Source organism: Apteryx rowi, unplaced genomic scaffold (assembly GCF_003343035.1).
Source record: "Apteryx rowi isolate R43461 unplaced genomic scaffold, aptRow1 scaffold_463, whole genome shotgun sequence".
NCBI classification, from domain to species: Eukaryota; Metazoa; Chordata; class Aves; order Apterygiformes; family Apterygidae; genus Apteryx; species Apteryx rowi.
This window is the reverse complement of record NW_020450720.1, coordinates 1-17218: the sequence shown is the minus strand read 5'-3', so window position 1 is coordinate 17218 and position 17218 is coordinate 1. Positions and strand designations below refer to the sequence as shown.

The 17218-nt window shown below is 36.6% G+C and overlaps 1 protein-coding gene across 1 annotated transcript; it reads right to left on the bottom strand.

Moving 5' to 3' along the window:
* Positions 1 to 3167: 3167 nt before the first annotated feature.
* Positions 3168 to 16167, bottom strand: LOC112971923 (calcium and integrin-binding family member 2-like; the record flags this gene model as incomplete). Its single annotated transcript, XM_026077835.1, has 5 exons — positions 3168 to 4270; positions 7006 to 7069; positions 13664 to 13771; positions 14890 to 15085; positions 16014 to 16167. Coding segments are annotated over 5 exons (558 nt in total), but the record flags the coding sequence as incomplete, so codon positions are not given.
* Between the last annotated feature and the right edge of the window lie 1051 nt (positions 16168 to 17218).

The window sequence follows — 17218 nt, the reverse complement described above, 5'->3', positions numbered from 1 at the left end:
TAGATAATCTTCAATGCATCAGATAATGCATACCTAAAATAATAAAAGTTGAATTAATCCATACTTTTGCTTTCTCATACCAACGCAGCAAAAAGATGTGATAACATGGATCACCTACAAAGACTTCAACTTAGTGTGTGCCAGTGTTCCAAGGCAAACAAGGTAGCATAATTCATAAAGAATAAGATAGAAAAGAAAGAAAACATTCCATAAATCAACAGTTTGCCATTATCTGGAACAGCTGCGGCCACCATAATTCCAGAGAAGACATAACAAAAAATACCAGAAGAATATCTAATGATGCTGAAAGACAGCAAAATTGAGCAGATAGAATTAAAAGCACATTAATTCATAAAAGGAAAAAACCTAACCTGCTATTCCATCAGATATTTACTATTTGGTATAGATTATTTACTATATAGATATAGATTATTTACTATCAGATATTACTGAGATGAACAATAGAACACGTGATGAACAAGAAAAACACATATGAAAAACCAGAATATCTGCATATGAGAGAGAATCTGAAATGTTATAAAGCAGAAAAATCCTCATTTACCGGGTCACAACTCAACTAGAATGTGTATTAAGAAAAAAAATCCTCATGTAGACAAATTATTCCATAAAATCATTGAGTTTTCATGCATCTGTTTCTAAAGCATTTAGTTTTGCCCATTATAAGATTTAATTTCATTAATTTGATCAAACAGGAAACTTTCTATATAGTTATCTGCTCTTTTTAATCAGTATTTAAAGAAGAGTTTTCCTCTTTTCGTGCGTGGCATCACACGGTATGTGTAGCATCACCTATTTCCAGGGAAAATGAAGTCGGGGCATGAAATGACGTTCTGGTGCCACCTCGTGACGGTGCATCAGCGGTGCCTAAAACATGTATAAGGAGACAAAAATTAGCCCGGGGGAAAAGTCTGTTTCTACGTGGTTGTTAGAAATCACAAGGAATCGCTGACAAAGAGGAGCATGTGTTGGGGGATTACATTAAAACGGCCTAAGAGAGAACAACCAACTGCAGCGAAGGAACAACTGCTTTCCCCACACAGATCCAATTACAGCTACACAGGTTAGTTCCACTGGAGTCAGCAGAGTTACTGTAGATAAATATGGAAGTAATGAAGATCAGATTTTGGCCTGCAGGCCAAATTCACAGATTCACAGATTGTGAATCTTGTGTTATGGTATTTCCTTAAAACAATGTTAAATGAAAATGTGCTAATAAATAACTTGGTTATCACTTGCTTTTTGACACTGTTTTATTCACTTATACCAGTCCCTTTTTGCCTCAAACACTTTCAGTTTCTATAAGCTGGAGATAGCACACACTCACTTAGCTATTTTACTAGAAGCTTTATATAATAATTTTCCCTTTTCCTGTCCCTTTTTGAGGGCAGATATAGAAAGGTTCAATCACACTTAAGATAATTGTTTGCTATAATAAATGTCTGTACTCTTGCTTTTAAGGCCAAAGCCCAATGGTTTTTAAATCTAAATCTTTTCTACTGTTTCAGCTCCTAAATTGCCTGAGAGTTCCTTTTCAAGAAGTAAGCCTGATTAAACAAACATTAGTGAATTAACAAGATCCTGCCAATAATCTTATAGCAGAAACAGACAGCTGGCTGTTATTTTACCTCATAATATTATTTAAATTTGGAAGACATCATACTGCACTTAATTCACTGAACACTTGCCATAACAGAAGTTTCAGTGGTAAGAATCCAAATACAGACAACTAAGAAACTGCAAATATAAAGCTTATTTGGACATCTACCCCTTAATTTTCACCCTCATATGGTATAGTAACTTACATGCTACTAAGCAGGATTAATTAGTGCTAGATGCATTTAGAGTATGTATCTCTCCCAAACTCCAACAACATACAATATTGCTAAGGTTTTCATTAGAGGAGATGAACATAGGTCAAAGAAAGAGTTAGGATAACTGCATAAATTTGCATCTGCAGTATTCTGCGAGAGTTGTCCTGTAACTGTGGCTAGGAATACTCCTTCACAGGGTGCTCCTGATTTCTTTCTCTTTTGTATCTCAGCTCACATTGCTGGACTCCAGGATTGATCATCGGATTGCAAGCCAAAGCGCCTGTGTTTCTGTGACAGGAGGAGGAGGTCAGGGAGGACCTAAGGAAACCCCCGGGACACGTTCCAAGGCAGCTGGGGTCTTCCTCTAAGAGGGGTGATGACCTCCTTGCGGAAAGGCACACAATGTCAGGAAGAGAAGAAAGAATTTTAGCCAACACAAACTTTAAAACACAGAAAAAGAGCACTGAAGAAGGGAATTGACCTATGAGATCAGCACCAGACCCTTTTCGTCTGAATAATCTGATACAGATTCTTGCAACCTGGTATTTTACAACACATTAATAGTGACAGGAAAACATTTCTCAGTAGGGTTTCAAGATTGAATTTGTGTCTTGAAAGACATAAAAAACTACCAGGTTGACATTTCAATGAATAGAAAGTATTTTTAACACATTCTCTCTTAATGCCTATGTCTTCCAAACTGCTTGAATTAACCAATAGATCTGACTTAACCTGTTTGAAATGAAAACAATTGAGGCTTGAATCTCTTCCCACTCATTCAAAACTGACACCAGGATTGATTTATGTTAGCTTTAACTTGGGGAAATAAATCAAACAAAATACAGGCACTAATTCCTTTAACCAAACAGAAACCAGTAAGAGGAAGAATCAAAATACTGTAAACATATCACTGACAAAAAAAAAGATCACTTTGATAATTAAAAAAATTTTAAAAATCAATGTTATTTCCAACATACAAGTTTCATTTTCATTATGTTATCTTAGGGAACAGTCAGTCCTTTAGCCCTTGAATATACAAAATTTCCATTGACTCTCTTTATGTAAAACTGTACTCCTAGACAAATATTTCTTGAGGCACCCTCTGTAAATTTGAACAGCAAGCTGCACTGAAAGCTTATCACACTTTAGAGGTTCCAGAGTACATATCATCATCCTTACAGAAATGGTAAAAAATTCATTCCTCTGATTTAACAAATATTTCAATAAGGATAACACGCTTCAGCCTTTGACAGATTTAACATTATAGTAACTGGAATAATGACTAGAAAGGAAATTAACACAGGCTTAGCACAAAAATTCTCAGAGCAAGATAAAATCCGTCAAAAGTTTTAATTGTGATGACTTTGATACAGAAGCCATGTAAGTGACAGAGCCCTTCTATTGACTGTTAGAACAGTAATACATGTATGATTGTCTTCAGGCCCCAGTACCTAATCAATACTGGAATTAAAAACAAAAAGACATAGCTGATTTCCAGCTGGAGAGGGAGGAAAAATACAGAGCTGCATTCATGCATTTTATGGGAAAGATTGCATAGCTGGTTTAGAAAGAAAAGATCTTTTTATGTCCTTAGTAGTAGTGCTGTGCTTCTTGAATTTCTTCATGAGTTACAGACGATCATATTTTTCCATACAACATTATCAGCCCAGAGTATGAGAAAAAGGCAAGACCTCCTTTGAGAGTAAGGAAACAGTTTAAAGTTTCTTGGGAAGAAATGAATCATGTATGCAAATCATATAGAAAAGGCAAATACTTCAAGTTTTATAAGGACATGACAGTCCATAAAATATTGGTTGAAGGTAAGCACCAAACCCAGCAACTGCCATTTCAGTGACTGAAAGGCAAACCTGGGGTGTGGTTGTCTTCAACACTGGGAACTTGATCTTGACTGCAGTTCTTTCACCTAAGATTATTTCCACGTAAGATCCCCAGCTGTATAACACAGTGATAGAGGCATCTCACTATTTAAGGCCCTTACTTTCTTTCAAAATCTGTTGGAAAATGTCACCAAAGCTAACCTTTCTGTCAATCTTCTTTACTTTTTTTTTTTTTTTTTTTGCTTTTAAGAGTATTATTAAATATTCATAAATATAAAAACTATGTGGAAATACCTTTAATAATATTCTGGTTCTGCCTGTTAAAAAAAAACCCACAACCCAAGAACCAACCATCTTTGCCAGAGTGCTTGGCCAACAGTGGAGATAAAAACATCACTGTTCCAAACGTCTCGCAGATCAAATGATGCTTCTGACTCTTGGTGGACCAGAATTATTTCAGTACTTTTTGCTGAGTTCTAAGAAGCCATAATAGAGGACAACAGCCCCCGAAGTGCCTGAGATTCAGAAAGGCTGGACTGGCAAGTCATTTCTGATAACACTGGCTCACAGAAACATCTTCAGATTCTTATGTGGAAAGTACTGTAAAGGAAAAAAAAAGATCAAGAGATATAAACACATTCATCATTATGCAGACTATTTTCCTTACAGTACATAAAGGAAGGTGCTGGGTAATGAATCTGAAATTCTGTTCTATATTATCTTTTATCCCAGTAAGAATGTTTCAGAAAAAAGGTGAAAAAACCTGAAGCGTATTTTCACTTATGCTGAAGTATTTCAAGATGACATGCATTCCTAAATCTGTTAAAATTTACTGCAGGAAGTATGATCAGCCTTCCTGCAGAATGAATTAGTAAATTCAAGTATCAAAGAATGAACTGATATCAGAATGATATAGGATGAACAGTGGCTGTTTTTAAACTATATTTCTCATTTTGAAAGTTTTTACTTAACAAAGAAGCAGATCTAATACTTGAAATTGTTGATTTATTAGAAAGCTTATGATCTGTCAGAAAGGAAGACATTTTTAACTCATAATCATAGTAGGTTTTTGGTAAAGATATTGATAAATTATTGATAATTTGATAATAAAACTACTCAATTACTTTTGCAATCCAGCCATGTCATTTGACCTGCAAAAATCCTGCAGTAAAGAGTTCCTTGTTCTAGTTTCAGAGTGTGTCAGAAGGGCAATTCTTCACATAAAGTTACCTTCACGTGAAATTACCTTCAGAAGACTGTGAACTACTCCAAATACAAGGATTCCTAATATTAAGGCATAAGCAGGTCCCGTTGAAAAGGATACAAAAGTTAATCCTCAGGCCTGTACCCAATGTGGAAAGTTTGATGGCAGAGCTCAGGGATTTATCGTTTCATTTGGAACTTATTATCATTTTGATAGATCACTGCTTGGTTGTGACTGGGATAGTCTCACATTTCTTCTAAACACTGATAATACAGTATTTACTTAATAAAACCTCAAGAAAACTCCAGTGATTAAGGCCAGCACTTGCTCCAGCCATACGTCCAGGTTTCTGGCAGTAAGGCTCCTCTGGTCAGACATAGGTAGAGCATGAACAGAACCAGTGAGCGTATTCCTAAACTGAGACTTCATGTAGACTAACAACTACAGTAACTGTGATGGAATAATCCCACAAGGCTTTTCTCTGTTATCCTCCACAGAGAATTCCCCTGCTCAAGCAATGCTTCAAATGCCAATATTTGAAAAATAGTGAAGTTACTTTGAAAGGAGACGTGCACTATGATTTTAAACGCTTTCAGAGTATTACTGGAAGTCAATATTCTGGAAACGTGACTTTACTGGAAGAGTTTTTATTGAAGGTCTTACAGTAACCGTTCAATTGAAGATGTTGGTGTTGCAAGAAGAAAAGGATCCATTTACTAGTAGTCTTATCGTTTCCTTGCCTCTTGTAATAATGATGAGCAGACACAGAATGGTGAAACCACCTTAAAAACACAGCTAAGGTGACCTTCTGGTCTGTTAGCACTAAAGTATCATATCCGCACTTTCACAAAAAAATTGGTGATTTAGGATCAGTGTTTTCATAACTTAATTTTTCAGAGTGTCTTTAAACTTTATCAAAATTGAGTTCCAAGTGTTCCTCCAATGCACAGTCTCTAGGTGCAAACTACTGGACTGTGAATTAGAAGTTATAATCAAAAGGACTTCAATTCTGATTACACACTGAGATGTATATCCATAAACATATATGGGCAGCAAGGCTGGTTAAGTCAGAATGCTTCCTCGCAAAAAGGAAGATTTCATTAGTCTGTCAACAAGAAAAAATGTTGTGTCTAAAATAATCTTTTCGTGTATAAGAACAAATCCTGATCACTGGTATAAGTACACAAATTAAGAGTTATTCTAAGACCATTAATATTTCTCATATAAAAAAAATTATTCCACATGATAATGAGATATTGATGGCATCATATGAAAAAATACAATTTAGCACAGGAGAGAGGGTCTCGAGCAAAGATCTAGTCTGACTAATTCAGATCACAAATTGGTAAATGGCTTCAGTCTTTATACTGAGCTAAACCTAGACACCAGGAATGGATACAAATACTGAGCCTTGAAACCTTCTTCAGTATAACATAAGCAAGAAGAACAGTTACTCCTTTTTTAGTTTGTATCACAGCAGGTAGAATATAGATAAACCACTGACATTTGAAATTTTGAATGATCTCAGGTCTCTCATTCTCCAAGACAGTTAAAATCCGTTGCTGGACAATGCATTTATAGTTACTAGTGATCTGCACAGCAAATCTTCTCCCAAAAACATTTTAGGGAAATTCCCATTCTCTGAAAATGTTAGCTCAGGGGGCCAAGCTCAATTCTGGAATAGATCAAGTGAAACTGGTTTATTTATTGGGTATACAGCAGAGCCAAAATGTTTCCCAATTGCATTTTTGCTATGGAACAACATTTTGGGTTCCTGAGCAGGTCAGAAGAGGCACATAAACTTGTTTTTTCTCTCACTAAATACTAAGAGACCCTGACTGTTTATACTTTTTCTGTTTGCGCTATGGTACAAGTAAACAGTATGACTTATTACTGCTGTCAGTTTTCAGAATAACTCCTGAGCATCTTAACAGAATGAAAGAAGATAAGTTAAAGAGATCATGTTGAAACGTCTCTCTATAGGTAATAATCTCAGTTCAACATCATGACAATTAGCAACAGAACAGTGTTAATAATGTATAAATCATATGCAATGATTTCTTTCCTGAATGAAATCAGAAGGTACTCATTATGCATCCTTGTATGCGAAAAGTGTAATTTTGATACTTACACCAGAAGAAAACTTGAAAGGTTGAGAGCATTCGAGAGGCTGAAGAGTTTTTGGATGCACAGATCTGGAAATTTTGGATGCACAGATCTGGAAATTTTCAAATACGTTCAAGACAGAAAATAACGGATTGCCAAGGAATTAAAACGGAGCTGATTCTGTACTCTCCATCACCTCTAAGGCCCACAGCTTCAGGCAACACTGTGTGTGTGGAGGCAGATAACTATTCAGCACCACCAAAGAGTAGAATGCATCCTGTACTGGGCAGTATTAACAGTGGAAGAAGAGGGGCAACAATCCATTTACTCTTTAATAAATCCATATGTGATTAGAGGAGTTTATTTATTGCAAGATCTTTGAGTGAAAACTGTAAGAAATGTTTCTACCATGAAATGATTGAATGGAATCAAAAGGTGAATGAGATACATCCGTAGAAAGCTCTCAACACTTGTAGGATAATCTCATCTGTCCTTGAAGAGACATCCAGCCTTCCAAAAAAGACAGATTATTTTCTGAAAGAGTATATACTGCAAACATAGAAAGGCTGTTTCATAAGGGACACAGACAGCATGAAAAAGCTGACTTTCCATAGCCCAGACACGAATTATGACAAGTCACAGCATACAAAAGCCAACACCAATGATGACTTCTGCACTAAAAACACTGCTTCACATAGACTCTTACCAATTAAAGATGATAACTGAAACAAATTCTGAAATTCAGAAAAAAATGATTATAGGACTTGGGTAGAAGCAACTGTGACTTGATTATTTATAGTCTTTGCGTATTAAAAATACAAAGTCCAAACTATTCTGTAGGGACTTGTCTATGGATGTGCATGTACACGCAAACAAGCAGCAACTTTAAAAGACATGTTCACAAAGTTGAAAACTACTAGAGAAAGAACTGAATCAGAAATATGACTCATGATTGGGAACAGTTTAAGGAAAGCTCTAAAAATTGTTTGTTTGTTTGTTTTTTAAACAAACTGACTACTTGCACCCAGGAGTTTGAAAGTGATATCAAAGGAGCCCTTCACCCCCTAAGGAAAACAGATATAGAATCAATCTAATGTGACAATATTTAAAAGGGCAATTATAAGAGCTGTGTGTTTGTTAGTCCAATATCAATTATTGGCATGACATTGGAACAGTTAATTTAGGATTCAAATAACAAAGAATTGAAGGAACATGAAGTGAATAATGTCCATCAATACAGACTACTGGAAAACAATTAACATGGTATTTTTAATGCAATTTCAAGTTTGATTGGTGAAGATGGTATTCTGATGCACCATATTTTGTCTTATTTATTTGATTTCAATGCAACTACAAAAATTCATACTCAAATGAGATTTTGTTTTCCAAAAAATATGCTCTAGCTTAATCACAAGTATTCAATTTGAATCAGGAATTCACTGAAGGAAGCCCTGTAGTATGTGTATGGAGCAGATCAAATTGCATGTTTGCAGTGGTAACCTGGGACTTAATATCTAAGAATTTATTCAATCTGGCTGACACAGAAAGATATGACGTATACCAATCTGGCATACTAACCTGAGTTTTGTGAAACAAAGCATATGGTGATGCAAAGAGCTTACCAACACTGAGGTTTTAGAAAAAAGAATTGTAACTTTGTTTACAACTCAAGAAATGTCTAGAAACCCCACATTAACCTAAACACCCTAAAATCTAAGACCTATATACCAATAATATCTAGGAACAAAAAAAAAAAAAATTCACAGCACTGCATGTGAGCACATTTTAGCCATGATCTAGTAAAAAAAAAAAAAAAATTAAAAAAAAATCCATCCAGACTCACTTCACTGCAAAACTGGATTTATGAGCAAGTTTTCTACAGAAAGAAGAAAATCTTCAGGGAAATTTTTTGCATTTCTATCAAATAGTGTCATTTTGTCCTTTGGAGATTAAGCTGAAACATGCTGTAGAAAATACTGACAAAAAAACGATTCCTGCCACAGTTTTTTTTTTTTTTTTTTCTCTGAGTATCTCTTGCCAATTTTTCACTAGGTTTAATTTTAGTCCTTAGGAACTAGATAATCTGCATTCTGGGACAGGTCTTACGGGACACACGTTTCCTATGACATATCTTCTGTTATTTCAGCTTCAGGCAGGACTTCAATCAGAATGGCAATTGTTCTATGGGTGAAGGCCCATGAAGGTTTTGGAAATAGCGCACCTACAGCAATGACAGTTTTGTTTAATCAGTTGTTTCTCCATCTAGTTCTGGCAGCTCCCAGGTGTTACTAATGACACGTTCTTCTCAAATTCAATTTCAAATTGTTATAGTATGCTTCACCGTCAGGCCTTCAAATAAACTTAAACTTCCAGGATGATTTATAGAACAATTTCCTGTGGAAAACGTAACCAGTCTTGCAGAACAGAACACTTTGCTAGGGCCAGTTCAGAGTGCTAATACTTCCATTAAACTACAAGCACTTTCTTAATGATAAGAATTTTGAATGAAATAAACCTAATGGGATCAAATTTTCTGAACTAGCAACTGTCACTATCATTTACAGCTTACTGAATCTTCTGGGATAACAGCCAACAATGCGCATATCTTCAGCCCTGGTCAATGGTTAGCAGAATTTTCTTTCAGTCTTTAAAAAAAAAAAAAAAAATCAACAGCAGCAGTGCAAATCAAGGAACAGACTTTACTGCATCTTCATTTGTTTGACAGCAGTACAAAGCTTGCAAAGGCTGCCTGTAGAAGATTAAACCTACACAGGATCATTAAATAAAAGTTTGAGAAACAAATGATGAGATAAGGAAAAAAATCACTCCACATGCAGTAGATGAACTTCAGCTCATATGAGGTTAAAGCCTGGATCATGGTGCCAGAATTAATGCCTGCTGTATGTATTAAGCATGCATAATAGTATGCCAGCTTAAAAGAGTCCATATTGAGCTTATGTAGCAAGTGCTTCAAAAAAGGAATATACATTGTTATAGCAATCTGACTTTCAAAGATTTTCCATAAACAAGGTATAGCAGATATGCCTCCTTAGTAATTTTATAATTTATTTTAATGATAATGAGATTTTATAGTTGTACAGCTCCTATTATAAAAGTTCTCAGTGTTTGTCAGAAGTCAGATAAGCACTGTTCACATGTTACAGAGTAAAAGGAGGGCAAAATGCTATATGGCTCAGCAGAGATCACCTGCTGAAGCAATGGCAGAGCCAAGGATAAAACCAACCAAAGTGCCTTGTATCCTAAGCTTCCTACCTACTCTTATGAGTTGAAGTGGCTTTTGGTGGAGCAAAAGGCTAAAGAACACGATGAGAAAGCCTTTATGGCCAATAAAAGTCAGCTGAGGTCTGTAAATCAGTCAACATTTTCAAAAGGAGCAGATACTAGGTGCCAATGTGGTATTCTAGAATAAGATACTCAGAAATGTTGATTGCCCATAGCTTCAAGACAAATTCTCTGAAAACTACAGCTGCCCAGCATGTTGATTGCTCATTGGCAATCATTCTCAAAAGCATCCACTGCTTTTGTTCCTTGGTGTCTAACTTTCAGACCTGCCAAACATCTGAAAACAGGCATTCTTGAAATTAAAATCTGGAATGCATCCAGTTGGGTACAGAAAGTGGAGATATACAAAACCAAATGAAATTATAGCTGTATCTGGACATTAAGTATTTCTTCTATGCATTTGCTGAAGATTTCCAAAAGGACAATTTTATTGCTATGAAAACATGCTTTCATATCTCTTTACAATATTAAGATTATCACTGGCATATAGGGTTGTTGATCCACTGTTAGGACACTTCCTGTGGTTTGCATGTTTTATATTATGCTACACAGTAAAACTGCATCACCTATCTTGAATACAGCTGTATCCAGCCTATGGTTATCACTTAAGAGGACCATTACAGGTAAAGATATAGAAGAGGTAAGAGAATCAGTGGCTGTAAATGGAGCTGGAGATAAATTCAGGTTAAAAGGAAACATTGTTTCATTAAATGAATAGTTAATGCGTCCGAGACTGCTATGATATAATTGAAACCAATCAATAAGCAACCGGATTTTATGTTAGGAAAATGGAGGCAATACTTAAGTGAAATTGTTCTCTCTTGTACTTCAGCATTACATATACAAGCCACTTTGCATTTGTAGATGCAATTTTAATACAATGATTTCTAATGGTAATTTGTAAAACATTTTACGATTTGGTTATAACTTTAGAACTCAGTTTGAGCAAAGGACTGTATACAATTGCCCTGCTCCACAAACAAGACAGGGTCCTAAGTTCCCTAGCCACCAGCAATTCCGATGTACTGGGAAAGAAGCTAAAAGGCTGGAGTACTGGTTGTATCTACTCTCCAACCTAGTCCGGTGCACTTTGTCAGAGGAAGAGCAACAGCAAAACCTCTATAGAAGACACTGCTGCTCACAGCTGACTTGTAAATGATCAAAAACAATGTGGTGAGAGATCAGCTAGAGGAATTGTAAGCTTGTCTATACTGTCACATACTAGCAGGCATCAGCTTTAATTCTGAAAGAACTACCAGACAGCACTGATTTAGCTTCAGTGCCTAGTCCGTCCTTGGTGTATCTGTTGCGGCATTAAGATTCAATGGATCCCATTCCAAATGTTGAATGACTGTCTCCTTTTAAAATGCAATATTTGCATAGTATTTCAAAAATTAAAGTGGCTCAGACTATGAAAGGATAGCCTATGATACAGTGCATATAGCAAAAATATGATTAAGAATACCCTTAGATACTTTCACAGAGAAAAGGAACAGTAAAAAGCAATAGGGGAGATGTATCAAGTCTTCCATACAGGCTGGTTTGGATAAAAGTAGTCTCATGACCTTGTCATGTTCCTTTCCTGCAGCTGTTAATTCTGGTTGAAAGAAAAACCAAGTCAGAGAAAGCACACACTCTTTTCTCAGCTCTCAGACTTTTGACATTTTTCCTCATTTTAAAATACAGCTTTAAAGGTTGAAAAACATGATGCTGGGTTGAACAGTCAGAGGCTCTAAACCAGTGTTTCAGCCAGAAGGTGGAAGAAAACCCTTCTTTAGACCATGTCTCATCTGGAGCTCTTAAGCCTGAGGACTTCAGAGTCAAAGCCTGATGGCCAACTAATCAAGATCCAGAAAAGACTGTGAAGCCATCATTTCCCCTGAAGCCAGAGATGGAAAAAGTCTGCCTTAAATATATGCATCATTGCCTTGGACATTAAGGAGATGTTTCGATAACATGAGCTTACCATGACACAGACAGGGCTCAAAGTATATGGGGTTAAGCCAAGTAACTGGATGATCAGTCTTCTAATATTTGTAGCCTATTTCTTTGAGCAATCAGTACTGTCAGTGACCCGTCCCTCCCTATTTTCTCTTTACCTAATCTATATCAAACTGTTTACCTTTCATTTCATCCCTCTATTTACTCATCTTCTTGCCCTGTTGAGTACCAAGCACTTCTGATCTTTCCGCTCATTAGTTCCTCAGCTTCCCAAAACACCACAAACTCGGAAAAGAAAAATAACAGCAGTCGTTCCAATGGCTACCATGGCAAATATTCCCCTCTGCAACTTTCTCAGGAAATGATTGGATTACATAGCATCCTCAGCTTGGAGTTCCCGGTCAGCAGTTTGTGAGCCTCTGCAGCACAGCAGTAAAGTCAGTCATGGCACAGGCAACCTCTGAAGCTACAGCTTCTGCTGAGTCTTCAGGCCTGTCCTCAATTCTTCAAATTTGATCTGAGCTCTCTACAAGATTTGTAGGCACAGTGCAGCCTTCACTTCATTAAAGGAAACTCTACCTGACCCCAGCAGCTTCTAAATGGAGAATGATATAAAGAAAATATTTTTTAACCTAGCAATATATGTAAATGAAAAATTAGAGTACCTACTCAGCAGAGCCTCTCCATAATGACAATATGTATCTTGTTCCAAAAGAGTTTCAGCTAATACACTTGACTAGTCAAGGAATTCCTGATATGCTTCCAACGTATAAAAGACATTCACATTTACTTTATAGCACCTACTCTCAAGTTGATTCTTTGTCAACGAGACTCTTCAGCTGATGTTTCCCAGGGTTCACAGGGACCAGATCACCACACTTTATTGTAACAAAATGATTCTACTAATATGTCTTTCCTCAGAGACTTCATTTACTGAAGACATAACAAACTGCTCTGTGTTCTGCAGGACCCTTAAAAACCGTAAATCACCATTACCATTAAGATTATGACTACAAATTTTGATCTATCTTAATTCTATCTTAATTTAAGCTTTATTTCCTATGGAAATAAAATTCATTCAATCACTCTGAGTTTTTTAATCCTCCTTCCCAGTAACATCTGAATCGTTTGGCAGAATACAACAACATTTGACTGAAAGATAATTAAGTTCCTACATGTTTCATGCAAACAGGCAGCTGTGTAAAAAGGAGAGCCTGTACGTGTTCCATCTGATAGAAAGGCTGCAAAGGATTCCCACACCTCATCAGACACCAGAAAATCTATACAGGTGAGACAGGACTAGTGCCCTAACTGCAGCAAGAACTTCAATCAAAATTCCTTCTTAGATTTCAGCCACCTAATCAAGAGATGTAAGTTTATAGTAACTAGCATCTACTATTTCCAACATGACCCCCGAAACAACTTATTATACTGTATACCTGCTTGCAGTCCTGATAATTCTTGGACTATTCATCTTTCCAGATGTTAGAACTTGTCTGTTATTATCAATTATCACTAGAAGAACAGCAACACTACCAGCTTTACAACTATGTATATGAAAAGAGATTGGGGGGGGGAGGGGGGAAAAAAACACAAGTTTTTCAAGTTAGCAAAAGGCATTTACTATTAGATATAGATGACCTAGACTACAGAATTCAGCAAGTCTGGGGAGAAATCAGACCCAGGTTTTAGCTTCAGGCTGTTCTACCAGTGGATTCTGGATTCAAATGTGAACTCCCAGCCTGGGACTATCTTACTTTGTTAGCTGATTTAGCAGAATTTCTTAAAGGGGGTCTATCCTTGTATTACTTAAGTAACAGTCTTAACCATAAATTTTTGTAGAATATTTTATTAATGTATAAAAATGAAAATCTTTGCCATTTTCACAAGGTCCTTTTAAATATGAAACATGCAAGAAAAATTCTACCCTAAGATAATTGGGTTTTGTCTAGAGAGCATTAGGAAGAAACTCAGCAATAAAAATCAAAAGAAATCAGTTACCAAAAAAACCAATCCAGATTAACTGCCAATCTGAGAAAGATTGCAGTAATTAATTATTTTAATTGATTTTATGGTGCCAGCATGAACTGTACTGCTGAAATGGCCTCTAGCTTTCACCTTCTCAGGGCAAACGATCAATGTGCTTCCATGTATATTTGTAATATATATGCAAATTCAGATAATCCACGTAACCTTGCCAATAAAGTTATACTCACTACATTAGATATTCTCCATCAAGGAGAGAAAAAAGGAGCTTAAACTAGCCATGACACTGAACATCTGAAATCTTGAAGAAAAAAAAAAAAAAAAAAACACCCAACCCTGAAGCATAGGACAAGTCCCTTGTCAGATAGCACGGATCCTTGCTAAATGCTTGAAAACAATACAATTTTGAGCTTCTAGTAGATGAAAATATCTTTCTAAAGAAATCATATACACTGCGGAGATAATTAAAAGTCATTGAGCTCTTAGTCTTCAAGTTAGGAGAGAACTGGAATACACTCTAGAAAAGTAAACTGAGTTACGGTAAGAAATCACCCTCTGTCTTTCTGGGATAAGTACTTCACATACTTAGGTCAGGTGTTTTTTATATTACACTACACAGTGGATATCCTAAAACAGTACCATATGCAAAAATAGGATCTTCTTAAGATAATTCTAATACCTGAGAAAGTCTGGTGCTTTGGAAATCATGTTTTCAAAATCTGCAAATCCTAGTTTCCCGTCACCATCCATATCAGCTTCTTCTATCACCTTCTCACAAACTAGTGTGATTTCTTCTGCTGTTAGCTCTTCTCGGGTCAGCTTATTGAGGGTTTTTTCCAGGTCTGATTTACAAATGAAGTTATCTGTGTTAAAATCTAAACAGTAAAACAACCAATTAAAAGACCACCAACAACTCAGATGCATTTACTTCAAACAAAAAGGTGTACAAAAGAGTGGTTAACAAGCCCCATCAACTTTAAGCCTTATACCCTGAAATCTTAGGGAAAATAGTAATATTGTCCACACCTTATACAGTGTTTGCTTTTCCACAGCAGGATGCAAGCAAAGCTTAGAGCTAACTTCAGAGAATTTCTAATTTTAACCAAAGATAGAGCATTTTCTCTCAAGTTCAAAATGCTTGATCAACATATGCATTCTCTAGAAGCACTTAGCACTGAATTTTTCTAGCAAATTATAACATTTATTATTAATATTTTAATATTTGCTTAGATTCCACAAGATAGGAACAGCTCAATAAAAAGCCTAGGAAATATGGAAATCACTAGATAACATACTTTTTTAGATATAGTATTAGCAAACTCCTTCCTTTGTAATAAGAAATCAAAAAGAAATTGAAGGCATTTAGTGCTTTGCCAGATTGAGCTTTTGTTTCCCATAAAGCTAACACTCCAGATTGTTTAGGCTGCAAGGGGAAGGAAACAAAAAAACAAAAAACAAAACAGGATATCTGCTCAGAATACATGAATTGCATCTCTAGCTGTACTGTGGACTCACTATGAATATGTATCATTCAGTTTGTCCTTTTGTCTATATTTGCAGAAGCAACTTCAAAAACTATGTTTAACATGAAAGCACTTTGATCACATTGTTCATAAAGTAGGCTTAAAATTAAACTGGTATCTTGTGGACTGGACCAGAATGAAGAATTCAGTTCTTAAAGTAAGAAGGGCTCTAATTTGATTTTCTTTAAAAACACAGCTGACCGTATAATAAAACTCCCTCTTATACTGAAGTTAACATAAATCAATAGAGTCATTTTGCTTCTGCATCCCAATACTTTACCATAGATCTTGAAGGCATAGATTGCTTTAAGCTCTCTGGGAGCCATTTCACTGAGCACAGAAAACATGTCCACAAAATCATTGAAGCTGAGGCTCCCTTCTCCATCTTCTGAGAAAGATTCAACAATCCTTTCCTTGAAGGGATTCTCCTGTGAAAAACAGAATTAAAAAAAATACATATATATTTTATTTTTTTAATATCTGAAACTTCAATAGAACTGCCGACTCCCTGATCATAATTAAGAGTATTTAATTCCCTGGATGGCTCTCTGAAGACAGTCTTTTGAAAGCAACTCCCCCCCCCCCCCAAATGCATCAGAAATATTAAATTTGCATGTTCTGGCACAAGTGTGAGTAGAACATGCTGCAGTACAGTACCACCACTAACCCAGTTTTTCTCAGCTCCGTTGTTGTTATTCTCTCTAAACTGGTGGTTGCCTCATTTCTCCTGTGTGGAACATCTGCCCCATTAATGTTAGGTTAAAGTTACTAAGAGTGTGAAGATCATTTGCACATAAATGGTCCCTGACAGGTTGTCAGACTGACACAGTTAGGAGGATTAGAAGATGTTCTTCTGTATTGTCTTATGAAATATATCAGTGTCTGTCATGTCCTACACACACCACTGTTGTACGCCAAATAATTTCTCTGAAGATATCAACCATAACACCATTTTGTAGCATCTCTGTGATAGGTGCTAGTTTGTTACATCAAATCGGGAAGTGATTTTACGGTGAAACGAGGCGCTAATTACGGGCTAAAACCACAACATCCTGCAATGAGGGCATGTACCCCGCCTGAGATAATTAAGTGGAGCCAGCGAGGCGGCGATGTTAGTTTAGATAGCCTAATATGGCAATGGCGAGGTCACACARTTGTAAAATATATGCATGACCTGAGGGTCACCACACACAACGCAGAGGAAGACTCCAGCCTTCATCCCCACGACCACCAGAAGGCTGAAGAAGACCCCCTAGCAACAGCCGGCGCAACCGCAGAAGTTACAGGAAGTGCCACATATACCCGGGGCTGGAATCGCATATAAGGAGACTGAGGGGGGGATCGCGCGCGCCGTTGGTGGAGCAGGAGACTCCCCGGCCGCCCAGCGCTGTTTTGCTTACTTGTGACTTGCTCAATTATTTTATAAATTGGAATTTATGCAACCCGGCCCGAGTGGTTGTCAATTTGTCGCGTTTACCTATAACA